This window comes from Mus caroli, unplaced genomic scaffold, assembly GCF_978045245.1.
Source record: "Mus caroli unplaced genomic scaffold, Mus_caroli_1 scaffold_2, whole genome shotgun sequence".
NCBI classification, from domain to species: domain Eukaryota; kingdom Metazoa; phylum Chordata; class Mammalia; order Rodentia; family Muridae; genus Mus; species Mus caroli.
In genome coordinates this window covers 66,350,308-66,365,467 of record NW_028227257.1, presented here as the reverse complement: position 1 = coordinate 66,365,467, position 15,160 = coordinate 66,350,308, and the positions used below count along the sequence as shown (strand labels likewise).

General features: G+C 40.9%; 1 protein-coding gene across 1 annotated transcript in view; it reads right to left on the bottom strand.

The window, feature by feature from the left end:
• Aqr (aquarius intron-binding spliceosomal factor) overlaps positions 1 to 14,925 on the bottom strand; it is a 76,151-nt gene extending 61,226 nt beyond the window's left edge. The window contains exons 1-5 of the mRNA XM_021182080.3: positions 14,702 to 14,925; positions 12,272 to 12,328; positions 9,600 to 9,640; positions 5,737 to 5,772; positions 923 to 1,043 (exon numbers count right to left, since the gene is read on the bottom strand). Of these exons, the coding sequence (XP_021037739.1) occupies positions 923 to 1,043; positions 5,737 to 5,772; positions 9,600 to 9,640; positions 12,272 to 12,328; positions 14,702 to 14,776 (330 nt within the window). The 5' untranslated portion in view covers positions 14,777 to 14,925. The remainder of the gene's footprint in view (positions 1 to 922; positions 1,044 to 5,736; positions 5,773 to 9,599; positions 9,641 to 12,271; positions 12,329 to 14,701) is intronic.
• Between the last annotated feature and the right edge of the window lie 235 nt (positions 14,926 to 15,160).

The following is a 15,160-nucleotide window of genomic DNA, read 5'->3' as shown; positions in this document are numbered from 1 at the left end:
CTATGGAGTAACACACACATATATGGCTACCTACTGGGGTCTTAGAATGTATCCCTGTACAAAATGGGGGATCCCTGCATTGTCACTCCTCTGTTTCAAATCCTAATTACTAAAGTGGTCTCTATAATAAATGAGTTGATGAAAGTATTACCTGGCTTTAAAATAAATCCCTCTTACTCTCTATAATGGCTTGAAGCAACTTCCGGAGAGCCCTAGGATGTCTCAGTAAGGTTTATGGTCCATAGTTTTACCTGAGCTCTAATGTGCCCTGAGATGACAGTCACTTAGTATCTGAGTGAAATGCCCATGCTTTAATCTCGACAGCTCTAAACTCTATCTTCAACACTTTATCACGTTGTAAACCACTTCATCAAAAAGATGGCCATTACGATGCTTTTTCATGACTTAAGGAAACTCTTAGTGAACTGGCCATCTATGGAGGGCACCACACTGTGAGGAAGGCTCTGTTGACTCTAAAGAAACCTTCAGTTCATTAGAAATTTTCAAATGGCAAAAGCAGTCCCAAATTGAAAGGGGAAAAAAAGATATGGACCTGCAAGTACAGTATAAGCACCAGTCAAGGCTCACATATTACCTCTTATAGTTATCAATGTAACCTTTACTCTGCCAATTCTAAATGTAAGTCATTATAATCCATATTAGCCCTTTTTTCACTCACAACAGAGAAAAATAACTCTACATTCATATTACTTAGGTCCTAGCAAATCAGTTGGAAGTAATACAATCAAAAGAAAACTCCCACTACCTTTTACACAGCCATACTTTGTTTCACAGTACTCTATTCACCCTTGCGTAAGTGTTGGCAGTAAGAGGACACTGCTACCAGGAAAAGATCCTGCTACTCTGTAACGCCTTAAGAAGGACCATCATGAGAACTGTGAAGTAGTTTAGTTGTTTTTACCTCCCAGGCTGGGACATTTTCTCTGAACTTCTCATTCACCATACAGCAGATGGACATTAAATAGGCCTTGCTGGAAACTTCTGGAGAATAATTCATCCAAAGATAATTTTCAAGATATTGGCTGTAAAGGATTTTTAAAAATAGAATATTTCATTAGTTATCACCAGACACTGTACTGCCTCACTCACCTGAAAGAGAAGTATTTCTATTTTCTAAAATCCTTACTTATGACTGACATGTCTTCTTCCCTGGATTTCCCTGTGCTCTGCCCCAGTGCTGCCGCTGGACCCTTAGATGTAGAAACCATGGCTCAGAGAATGACACAGCCACACTTCCAAGCAAGACGCTATCAAAGGAGGGTTAGGGTCAGATCTTTACGGGTAAGGTGAGTTTAATCACCTAGGAGACATAACCCTGGGTGTGTCCGTGAGATATTTAAGTGAGGAAGGACTTCTAACCCTGAATGCAGACATCCTGGAGTGAAGGAAAAGGGAGACAGTACAGGGGCAGCTGAGCAGTCCTCATGGCTCTCCATGACCTGACAGGAGATGATGTGACCAGTCATCTTGGTTTCTGCTGCCACAACTCCAGCTGCTCTAACTTCACACTGGTTCTACCATCATATGGACAACTGTACCCTCAACTGTGACCCCAACCAGACCTTTCTGTCCTTAAATGACAAGTACTTTATCACAGCAACAAGAGAAGCCACTAATCCACTAACATACAAAGTCTCTACCTCTGAATATTCTCTGACCTGAAGGCACACAGGAGTAAAAATAAAATCATTTAACAAACATTAACTTTAAACCAAAATGATATCATAGGCATTTTAACAAACAAATATAACTCAGATATTTGCACTAGTTCTTATCAGAAAAAAAAAAGACTTATAACATATTGTAACCATCAAAAAGAGGCTTTACAACTCAGCTTAAAAGGTAATTCAACGGGGCTGGTGAGATGGCTCAGTAGTTAAGAGCACCAACTGCTCTCTCTTCTGAAGGTCCTGAGTTCAAATCCCAGCAACCACATGGTGGCTCACAACCATCCGTAATGAAATCTGATGCCCTCTTCTGGAATATCCGAGGACAGCTACGGTGTACTTACATATAATAAATAAATAAATCTTTTTTTAAAAAAAAAGGTAATTCAACATAATTTTCTAGGTAACTGATAATTCCCCTCTGGATACTAAAAGTCTTAATTTAGACTTACAGAAATGTGAACATATGAAATTTAAGTATTTCTGACCTTCTAAACATAAGTTACTATTTATTAAAGAAAACAGAACACAAATTGTATTGGGCTACAAGATACTGTCAAGCATTCATGAAAACAGAAGAACTCTGTGCTCCTGCATGTTAAACGACTGCAGCTATAAATTTCCACACACACACACGCGCGTGTGTGTGTGTGTGTGTGTGTGTGTGTGTGTGTGTGTGTTATACTCTTCTACTTCTATGTTCGTCTGTGCCTTAGGAGTTCACCAGAGCTGGTATTTATCTCCATGAGCCCAGTTCTAGAATTCCTTCTTGGTTAATTTGCAATAACTTAGGAAGCCCGATGAGATTTTAAACAAACGCTAGTTAAAAGAATCAAGTCAGAGACCAGACTGTTATCCAGTCCATGAGCGAGGATTTGTTTTATCTCTTATGTGAATATTTTCTTCTTAAATCATGTCTTAGAGTTTCTGTCAGCTATAATGTGGTGAGGATCATTCTTTAGCTGACATTTACTTCTTGACAGTTTAGCTCGGTGTAGAATTCTAGGTCCCGCTGACTTTTGCTCTGGCAGATTTTAAATCTTTGTTCTATTTTAGTTTTTGGTAGCGGCACTGTTATTTGTTGTGTTTCTGGAATTTAATGAAGCTGTGCACTTCTTGAAAACTGAAAGAGTCTGTCTGGGGTACTGCCCCTTTCCCATTTTCTATCCATACCTCCTAAATGTCCCATCAGGCTTTGACATTCTAGACACTGTATTTCCTACTTTCTTATTTCCCATGTTTACTATTTTCTAATTAATTTCCTCAGATAAAATATCTTAAACTCATTGTCACAATCAGGAGATGATGAATGCAAGTGCTTCTCCGTCTTCCACATCTGGCCCTGCCAATGGGTAAGAGGGTTCTTCCCACACTAACTGACACCTGCTCAAGAGAATCTCTGGAAGACATTCCCAGAGCTAATCCTGGTCAGGACAAGCCCTCACAGGAAACCCAGCGGCGTATCTCCCAGGTGACTCTAGATCCTATCACACTGTCAATTAACACTTTTCAGTAACTAAAAATGTTTCACTATCCTTAATGCAGTCATTAAAACATTTTGGTTTCTTGACACTAAGAAGACTCAATTCACCTTAACTGCATACCAACATCTTCTTTTTTATGTCTTTGCCAGAGTTTGGATCGTGAGGGTCACCCAGAGGATGATGAACTAAAGGCCTGATCCCTGGCTGGTTGTGCTACTGCAAGGCAGAAGAGCCATCAGGAAGTGGAGACTAGTAGAAGAGAAGTCCCTAGGTATATGCACCTGAAAGGAATTCTAGCCCTTCCTGAATTTTCTTTGCTTTTGGCTGCCATGAGATGAACACAGTTCTCACCATGATACACTGTGCTATTGCAAGCCTAAAACAACAAGCTGAAATTACCACTGGCAGATCCCTCTGAAACCACTAGCCAAAACAAAGCTTTTCTGACTACTTCAGGTATGTTGTTATGGTAATGACAACCTAATGTTCTGCTTGAAAAGTGGTCTGCTATAGTAGAAAATATGTACTTATCCCACGACAAGAAAGGACTCTTTCCCAGATTCAGTTTTCTGCACAATAATCCAGAAAGATCTTTCTAAGATTATTGTGAGAATAAAACTGACTCCTTAGGGTATCCTAGCTAATTTACAACCATAAACTTTACAATTTCCTTCTAAAAAACGATCAGTTAGTTAATGTCATGTTTTTAATGAAGATTGAATTAGTTTACATCGGTGTCCTATGTAGTTCCCTGACAATTTGACACAAGTGACAACCATTTTGGAAGAGAGGATCTCAACTGAGAAAATGCCCCACTAGATTGGCCTAAGGACAAGGCTGTAGTGCAGTTTTGTAATTGATGACCAGTATCGGGCCGGCCCAGCTCGCTGTGGATGGTACCATTCCTGGGTTGGTGGCCCAGGTGCTGTGAGAAAGCAGGCTGAAGAATTCATGAGGAGCGAGCCAGTAAGCAGCACTTGTTCATGGCTTCAGTTCTTGCTTCCAGGTTCCCACCCTGTCTGAGTCCCCCCCGACCTCTTCAGTGATGAACAGTGATATGAAAGTATAAGCAAAATAAATCCTCTCCAACACAACTTGCTTTTGCTCATGGCTTTTCATTACAGTCATAGTAACCCCAACTAATACATAAGCTGATACCTGGAGCGAGGTATTTTCAGGACAGACCTGACCAGGTTCTGAGGAGGACTGTGGAAGGACTTTGGAACTTTATACTAGAAAAGCCACTGAGTATTCGAAGCTTAGTGAGCTGTTGTGAGAATTTGAAAGATTAAAGGTTAATGCTGAGAGCTATGAACACGATGGAGGACGGGGGCCATTTAATGTTTTTAATTAATAACCTATGGCTCTGGTCATATAGAGCTGAAGAATCAGCTGTAATTAACAAGAGACCATCACCACTGAAGTAAAAGCTTTGCTTAATCAGGATAATTGATGCTGATTTCCTAGAGCCAGGAAAGGAGCTGGGACTAAGAAGAGACCGGCATCACTAAGGTGAAACCTTTTGGGAAGGGTTTGCTCAAGCTCTGCACACAGAAGCTGTAGTGTAAAGGAAGCCAAGGTTTGACCTGGTGCTGGCAGCCTAACCTGTGTCTGTTCCCGAGTCTGGCATGAAAGGCATAGAGTAGGGAATAAGGAATTAACACAGAGGCTCTTATCTCTGATGCAGACCAGAATTCAAGGAAGTATAAAAACACAGAAAGGCTTTGAGCTTTGGCAGCAAATACTGTACCAATAACTTTGCTGCACCATCTTGAAAAAAATTACCTAATGTCTGTGAGTTCTGTTTGTTCAGTAATTAGAGTGGATAATACCTCTATTTCAGGGTGGCTAGGTGTGCTATGTATACAAAGCACTTAACATTGATTAAGACATGTTCAGTCTATGCTGAACAGTATTACTATTTCTATTTTTATAAGCTAGATAAACCTGGACGTGGCATGGTCTCTTCTACCTTTATAATTAAAAGTTGTGTGTGAACAAGGCATGATGGTATATACCTTTCATGCCAGCACTCAGGAACAGAGGCAGGTGAATCTCTGAGTTCCTGGTCATCTTGGTCTATACAGTGAGTTTCAGGCCAGCCAAAGCATCATAGAGAAATGTTTCCTCAAGCAAACAAGCAAACAAACAAACTCAATAACGACAACAACAACGAAAAACAAAATTCAACACCACTACCACCACCAAAAAGCCCCCCCTGTTCTCCGGCTGGAGATAAAGGTCAGAGGGGTGGCATATGCCTAACGTGTGTAATGGCCTCGGGAAGAATATTACACTTTCTTCTGTATAAAACATTTAGGTTTATAACTAGGTTGGAACAATGATGTCTTAGTAACAAAAATTTAGCTAAGAAGGAAGAAAAATAGATATAGAGTATACCCGGATTTATTCCCATAGACCACTTATAAGTAGTGAAAAACAACTAAATAAATGCAACCTGTATCCATAGCTGTTCCTGAAGCCTACAGAACTCTGCTCTGATTGGAAATGAACACTTGACTCATGGGCATCCTCATCACCACCCTTGCAATGATGTCACTCACCTAAATTCCAGCAGCATTATTTTCCTGATGGCAAACCTAAAAACATAAAAATCAAAACAACTTTGAATAGAAAATAGAAACATTTCAGAGACCGTAATTCTCACTCATTTGGAGTCTTCTGTAAACAAATTAAAAAAGACAAATCAAACTTTATAACATCAGATCACAGGTGCTAAAAGCCGGCCTAGGGCAGTTTGGAAAGCTCTAAGGCTCTCATCGTCACAGGGCACAGGGGCTGCCTACATCCCAAATGCAGACATCCAATGTGTCTCATGCTTTTGAGTCTTGATTGTGGAAAATACTAGATATTTCTTTTGTTACACTGTTCCTTTATAATAGAGGTGGCTTTATATGAATAAACAAAGCTTTACCAATGAGATATATCTCCAAAGTCAGTTCAAATGGCTAATTTTCTCTTAATTACTTTCTAAGTTGGGAAAAATAGTAGCCTGACCTGAACACTGCCATAGGTAATAGTTTCCAGATTCGAAAATCACACTTACCACTCCTCAGGAGATCATTACCCTGTCAAAGTCCTACCCCACTGCTTTCTCATCTCTTAAACAGTTTCACCAAGCGCACACTGTCACAGAACTTTCACAAGGATGAAATGAATGCTTTTACTATAAAAGCAGAAGTCTGAAAGAACAATGACAAACATCCGCTCCCACAGTTCAGCAAGGCTACAGAGTGGATCTGACAGCTTGAGTGATACTCTGGGCAGCAGCTTTACTAAAGGGCGAGTGTAAGATAGAGCAACCACCCAGCAACTGTCCTCGCACTGAAGAGTTCTGGAGAGATGAATAGCTACAAATAACAACCACAACTATAAATGTCGGAAGCAGTCTTTATGCTTTCCTAAGATGCCAATATTGACTGACAACATGCATTAAGCATGACACTGTGCTCATAACCTAACACAGGTTTCATTCATTCATCGAAAGGTGGGCAATTTGTGTATAATACCTAGGTGCACCAACTCTACCGGCATCCACATCCCCAAAGCTGATAAAATCAGGAGGCAGATATGTAAGTTGCTATGCTACCATACAACTTCCCAGGATGTAGTTGTGCAAAAACATGGGAACTGGAGTTGTACATCACCCTCACACCCACACTGAAAACTGTATAAGGAGAAAAAAGCATTTTCAAATGCTAAACAGGGCCATGTCTTTATGAATACATGATATGTGTGGACACACACACAGCACAGTGTGTGTGGAAGTCAGAAGGCTGAACCTCCAGGACTGGGAGGCAAGTGTTTTACCTGGTGAGGTGTCTGGCTGGCCTGCCTGCTTATTTAACGTCCAAAAATCATGTGAGCCTATCATATTTACTTTTCATCTCCTTTAGTTTTCACTTATGAATTAAGATGTTAGAGGAAGCAACAAGCAGCAGCCTCTGGTATGCAGACAAAATCCAAGTTCCCTTTGTTTCGAACCAGATACAGCATTCTAACCTGTAAGGGCTACCGCACCCTTTCAGTGTCAAATAGACAGAAACACAAAGTAGCAAGATACAGTATTTTATAAGTCACTGTTTTATTTTTCTACCATAAAACTCACCTGATGGATTCACAACAGGATTAAGAATAATTCAAAGGGTATAAGTTAGTAAGTCCTGTAAGAAAACGGAGGCCATTCCTGATAATAAACTAAGTAGTAGACAAGAGCCAAGGGAATAGACCAGTACCTCACTACTGAGCAGTGCCTGAATCAAGTTCCTAGACCATATGCAGTAAGAGTATCTCAAAATCCTAGGGGAGGGGTACATGAACTACTGTATGCAAAATGCTTAGAGCAAAGCCAGCACACAGGAAACAGACAGTAACAACTCCGATTTTAAATGAAAGTTGCATAAAAATGCAGTAAGGGAAGCTTTCCAAAACTGACATTGCAAGAAATAATGAAAATGAACAAATTATGTAACATGACACACTACCCACTTGACTAGGCAAAAAAGTCTTTTAAGAATTAATTTTGAGATCCTAGAAGTATCTATTTTTATACCACAAGTATATTAAGATCTGAATAAATGAGTACTGTGATATTAAAAGTCTCTCAGGACTTTAAAACAGCTTATTTTGGGAGTATATTATAACCATTTAATAAATATTACATCAAGCCATTCCCTAGATACTGAAGATGGCACATTGCTCAGCAAAATAATTTCCTCAGGCACTAGTCTAAAACACTGTTGATTAAAGCTTTTAATGTAGATGGCAATTTTTGTTATAAAAACTCTTAGCAGCCGCACAAACCAACCATTAAACGTTGGGGTCACCTCCCTATTTTGACCCTGCCTCTTCTTCCTCCTCTTCCTCCTATTCCTCCTCCTCCTCTTCTTCATCATCATGTTTTTTTGAGCAAGGGTTTATCTGTGTAACAGCCCTGGCTGTTCTAGAACTCACTATGTAGACCAGGCTGACCTTGATATCATAGAGATCTGCATTTCTCTGCCTCCTGAGTGCTGAGATTAAAGGTGTGCGCAACCAACTACCTTATTTTGCCTTCAAATTATTTAGAAAATTTACTTCTTAAAGATTTAGCACATTAAAATACCAAGCAAAGGACTCTACAAAGCTTGAGCTTGCATGGTGGTACACACATGTAATCCTAGCACCTAAGAGGCTAAAAGGCAGGAGGAATCAAGGCCAGTCTTGAGCTCTGTAAGACTTTATCTCAAAAATAATTATAGAATTACAACATTTAAACAAATATCATTGAAAAATATTAACTGGCCATACATTATCTACAAGTAAATACATTAAATGATGACCAATACACATTAATTTCTTTTAAGGCATCTCATGACAGAATGAGGGCCTAAACCCTTCCATGTGAGGTAGGCAAGGGAAGATAAAAACTCCATATGAAGATGGACACCCTGATGACTAGGAACAGGGAAGGGGTTTTTGGTTTTATTTGTTTGTTTGGGGGTGAGGTTTTTTTTTTCTGATTATTTTATTTATTTACATTTCAAATGTTGTCCCCATTCCTGGTTTCTGCTCCACAAACCCCCTATCCCATCCCCTCTTTCCTGCCTCTATGAGGGTACTCACCCACCGACACACCCACTTCCACCTCACTGCCTTAGCATCCCCCTATGCTAGGGCATCAAGCCTCCACAGGACCATAAGCATCTCCTCCCATTGATGGCAGATAAGGCCACCCTTCGCTACATATACGGCTGGAGCCATGGGTCCCTCCACGTGTATAGTCCCTGGGAGCTCTGGGGGGTAGGGAGGGTCTGGTTGGTTGATATTGTTGTTCTTCCTATGGGGTTGCAAACCCCCTCAGCTCCTTTAGTTCTTCCCCCTTGGGGTCACCATGTTCAGTTTGATGGTTGGCTATGAGCATTCAAATCTATATTAGTCAGACGCTGGCAGAGCCTTTAAGTTACTCCTTTATGTACATTACTAAAAATATGTCTTGGTTTTATGCAATATATAGATATAGATATTTTGTATCTTGGTTTTGTAATTTTAAGAGTGTTTTAGAAGATTTACCAGAAATAGTAAGAAAATTATTAGTTAACTTGAAATAAACGTATGCTTGCTCTGTTCTATCACCTACCTACCTACCTATCTATCTATCTATCTATCTATCTATCTATCTTCTATCTATCTAACTACCTATCTATATCTTGGTTCTTCACGAACCAAATAAGGCATGTGGGTTTAATCCCTCTGATCTGACTCTGAAACTAGAAGACACAGAGAAACTATGCAATAATCAAAACAATCTCTGTAACTTTGAATAGAAAACAAAAAGATCCTTTCAAGCTAAGACCAGATCCAGACATTCAGACACACCCACATGGTCTATATAATCCCAAGGTACCACAATTAAAGTCACTCCTACCGTGATTTGACGATCTCTTTTTCATATATTTCTTCAATTACCTGTTGCCAAAAGTATAAAAATGTTTAATATGTTAATCACCTTGATTTCCAATCTAAACTGAAAGTTTTCAATTACAGAGATTACATAAAATAAGAAAGATCAACTATCCTAACAGGAGATTTTTTAGTAATGACATTATATGTCTCACGTATAGAATAACAGAAAATAAAGTAGCAGAGGTAATAAATCCGTTCACATAAAAACTAATCAATATGCCGGGCGTGGTGGCGCACGCCTTTAATCCCAGCACTCGGGAGGCAGAGGCAGGCGGATTTCTGAGTTCGAGGCCAGCCTGGTCTACAAAGTGAGTGCCAGGACAGCCAGGGCTACACAGAGAAACCCTGTCTCGAAAAACCAAAAAAAAAAAAAAAAAAAAAAAAAAAACCTAATCATCAATATTCTTTAATCCACTCTTTAAACAAGATGTGCTTATAACATTTCTATACAAGCAAACTTCATAAGTCATATTTTCAAAAATTAATTTTAAATTATTTTAAATGCTATTAGACTCTAATAATCATTCCAAAAGCCAGGCAAACAATAAATTAAAAGTGTGAGGATATTACAGAAACAAAGGATAACTGCTATATCCAAATGAATATAACGTCATGCTTTCTGTTCAGTTGATCTAGGGTACATAGAAATTGGCCTCTCGAGTGGAAGACTGCTTCAAACCATCACTGTGGCAGGCTGTGACCCTGCTACAAGTGTCTGACCTTTCTAATGTTGGTTTCCTCATTTAAGATATGGTTTGACCAGGAGGCCAGATGTGGTAGCAGACACCTTTAATTCCAGCACTCGGGAGGCAGAGGCAAAACTCACTCTGTGCAGCTTTAGCAAAGCCACCTAAAGCATCCAACTCTGCACACCGGCAGAGCAGAAGGTCTGAGTCTCCATCACTTACCCATTCAGCCCTCTGCAGCGTCAGCATTCACTCTGCAGCAAGGCCTGCCTAGCCCTCTAAGACTCTTCCAGGCAGAAGCCTGTCATATACTCGTTTGACAACTGCTTTGATGAACCCCTCAGACCACTGAATATTCGTCTTTTCATCTATTCTACCCCAAACAGTTTCCAGTCTTTCCACTCTTTTCCTCAGGCTAGCAACCTAAGGTCAATCAGGAAACAAAAGATTCTATTTGTAATGAACAGCCAAAACTCTTATATAAAAAATGTCCATATATTAATAGGAATATTTGTTGAATGCTCATCTGTAATAATACAATATTTAAGATAATCTAAGAATCCACGGAGGGGAAATTGTTGCACACACACACACACACATCTTTTGGAAAGGATTAAAAGAAATAAAACAAAATGACAATGTACGTCATCTCTAGGTAATGATTTTTATGTTCTTATGTGTAACTTCTAAAGATTCCACATTTTCTGACATAAGAAATTATTAGTTTGGTAATGAAAAACAGTTTTCGATTTTTTAAAAGAAGCTAAACAGGAGTAAGGCCTAAGCAAGGATGATTGAATCTCACTTAGAAGGGGGAATAAAATAGTCACAGGAAGCAGATGGAGGGAGGGAACTGAGTGGGAGAGGGGATAGGGAATGGGGGGGGGGGGAGACTCAGGATCAGGTCTGGGGAGGGACAGAAAGATGGCCAGATGGCTATAAGAATGAATGGAAATCTGCAACTGACGAGGTTGGGGAGGGGGAGGACATCTCCAGGATGTGACAGAGACCTGGGATAAGGGAGGCTCACAAAGAATCAATGTGGGTGACCTTAGCTAGGACTCAAAGTATTGGGGATATGGAACTTGAAGAGGCCACCTCCTGTAGCCAGGCAGGAATCACAGTGGAACAATAGAGATACCTACCCACCCACAAAACTTTCGACCCAAAATTTATCCTGTCTACAGAAATGCGGGGATGGGTGATGAAGCAGAGACTGAGGGAACAGCCAATCAACAACCGGCCCAACTTGAGACCCATGGGCAAGCACCAATCCCTAACACTACTAATGATACTCTGTTATACTTCCAGACAGGAGACTACGCACGGCTGTCCTCTGAGAACCTCCACCCAGCGGCTGACTCGGAGGGATGCAGAGATCCAGAGCCAAACAGTGGATGGAGCTTGAGGACTCTTATGAAAGAGCTGGGCAAAGGATTGTGGACTCAGAAGGAGATAGGAACTCCACAGGAAGACCAAGGGAATTAACAAACCTGGAACCCCAGGGCTCTCAGAGACTGAACCACCAACCACAGAGCAAACACAGGCTGGACCCTGAAGCTATGTAGCAGATGTGCAGCTTGGTCTCCATGTGGGTCCTGAACAACTGGAGTGGAAGCTATCTTAAAAGCTGTTGCCTGTAGATGGGATATGCTCTTCTAGCTGGGCTGCCTTGTCTGGCCTCAGTGGGAAAGGACATACCCAGCCCTGAAGAGACTTGATGTACAAGAGTTGGGAAATACCCAAGATGAACTCCAACCTCTCAAAGGAGAAAGTGGGGGAAGAGGGGAGAGTTTTGGAGCAGGTCACTGGAAGGAGGGGCAGTAAGTGGGATGTAAAGTGAATAAATTAAAAAAAAAATGTATTGAAAGCTTTTGTTGAATTAATTTTTAAAACAATACCAAGAACGCAGCTGTTTGCAAATATATTGTAAAACAAAGCTACTTACTTTTATATCAAAAGGTGATTTCTTCTTGATATGAGGAGCCCAGTATTTACATGCTAGCTGCAAAAGTAAACAGCATAAATGTAAGTTCCAGGCTCACAACACTGCACCACCTAGACATGCGAAGCTGCTTCTTAAAGCAGACCTAGGACTGGAGAACTAACTGGGCAATTTTAAAGGTACCATACAGGCATACCATTTAGTTATCGTCCTTGGCCACAATCCAATAAATACCAGTGATGCTTAGTGTGGTAACTGGCCACCATGATGGTCAAAACACCCAAACACCCCAAGCCCCTGGCTTGTTTATAATCAGAGTAAACCATTTTTTGGTTCAGTCATAAGGAAATCCAGAGCTCAAGAGATTTAGTAAGCTGCCCATGGTTAGTTAGTCATCAGCTGACTAAATATTTAAAAAGTTTCAAAATATTCATTAATGTTAATATGTAAAGAAATAAGCGTTTAAATGACTACTATACCCAGACATAAATAGACAAAAATCATTAAGAAATGGAGTATAAAGGCTGATTATAACAAAGAATATAGAAGTTGGTGTTGTATATTTTAGCAGGTCAAGCTTCGCTTAGAAATTTAAATACATATATATAAAATCCCTCCAGAATTTGAAGTGGACTATACAACTGTCAAGAAACATAGACTGGGAGTGAAGAAGTGGCTCAGCAGTTAAGTGTACTTAGTCTTCCAGAGGGCCTGACTGTATTCTTCGTACTATCCTGAGTGACTTACAACTCTCTCCAACTGCAGTTCTAGGGAGCTGACAGCCTCTTCTGTCCTCCACAGGTAACTGCACTCACCAGCACATACCACCCCACCCCAAACACATAATTAAAAATTAAAATTGAAAAACAAAATAGTTCTTACTGATTTTTAAAAACAAAACAAAATCTCTTTTTAAAAAACCAGAAACTCTAGGGAGCACATTTTTTAATAGGTAACGGCACTGTCTGGTAGACTTCAATGCTTGGTGTATCACTAGACAGACACACAGATGGAAAGATGAGCGGACAAATGAAGCCAAGTCTGAAGTGTTAACTCTTCCAAAAAGCTTCTGCAACACTAACGGACAACTAACGCTTCTGTCTTTCAGTTTATAAACAGTTTCAATATATTCTTATATTTCTGTATTATAATCATTTCATTAATTATTCACCCTCATTGAAGTGAAACACAGAAGATGGTACCTGTGTGTTCTTTTCATTTACAGCTCAATCCTTACAGTCAGCAGACTTTATAAGAGACCTTCTACAATGTGAAAACTTTCTTGTGAACCCTATGCTGGCCTCAAAACAAACAAGGGTAGCCTTGAATCCATTCCCCACTGTCTTCACATCCCACATGCTGGGAATGAAAGACAGGCACTATCTCTCCTCCACCACTTTCCCTCTCTGTTCATGTGTTCCTGTCATTCTAGCTCTTTCTTTACATTCAAACTTTAAGGTATCAGCACTTGCCTGGACTGTTTTTGTGTTCTTTCTCAAACTGTCAGTTTATCAGCATTTAGCTTTAATGCAGTTTAAGAAGTCGGAATACCCTCTCTAATATTGTATAAAAGGATGAGAATAAAGAAAACCAAGTTAAGTGGATCCACTTTTTAGTTACCATGGCATATTCAAGTAACTGCAGCTATAGCCATAAAAGCATAAAATTAGGGGGGAAGGGAGGGAGAGACAGACAGATAGGCAGGCAGGCACAGAGAGAAAGGAAGGGAGGAAAGAAGGAAGGAAGGGAAAGATATTGAGCACTTTGGGTAAAAGCATAGGCCAGATCACGGCTCTTTCAAAGATTCCAGTCATTATCCCAGGGACAATCAGAACTGTTTACGGGACACTGTAGGAAGACAAGTAATGTGAGCAGGTTTGCACCAGTGAGCACTCTGGAGCAATCTGAGAACAGGCTGCAGGAGGGCAGGAGGAAATATGGCAGATCAATAAGTCTTAGTGGGGAAGGCATCTTTGGGCGAGAGAGGTCCAGAAATACGGACAAACACTGTGTAGATATGCTGGGGCTAAGCGAATGGAAACAGTTTCTAGGCTTCTGCCCTGACAAATCTGCGGAGCCAGAAGAGGCGCGGGAGGGCTTAAATTTTCCCGCACTTACACTCTCAATAATTTCCAAAGAATTAACAATGATGTGAAAGGCTATAGGCCCGGAATTGGCTCTGTTGTCTCCTAAATGAAAGTTTATATAATGACAATTAACTGCCATAGAGCGATCTACTTGTAGACAGTGTTGTCAGAGTAATACAATTCAGAAGCACGCTTTGTGGTCTAACGCGGAGCGGCCTCTTTCACTGCAGCTTTTCCAATGTTTAACTAGCAACTTGCACGTACACAAGATATCAAAGTCAATCCCAACGCCGGGCTTTAGGTCCTCGGCATCCCTCCTTACACAAGCGGGCACGCCGGGGCTCACCTGGGTGACAAACTCCGCGTTGATCTGGGACACCGTGGGGGCCACGATTTTCTTGGGCTGCGCAGGAGCAGCCATCGCAGCGATCGCCACTGAAGCTGTCGAGAGGCTCGTAGCGGCGACTCTCGTAAGCTTTCAAGCAGCGGCGGCGACCCAGCCCCGAGGTGCCAAAGCGCCCGGCACAGACACGCTGGGCTCCCACGGTTCCTCCCGGAACCTGAGAAGTCCCGGCGTTCCCCGGAAGCAGAACTAGTGGGCCCGGAAGTCAAGGCAAGAGATAATCTTGAGCTAGAAAGTAGGCTGCCTTTACCTATCTCTTTATTGCCCCCTAATGGAAGGAAGAGAGATAACATACAGCGTGTAGAATTAGGTCACAGGGAGAGAGGGGGCTGAAAGATGGTGTTGAATGTGATTAATAAAGGTGGGAGTTGGAAGAATAGGATGTCGACTTTATTTGAACGC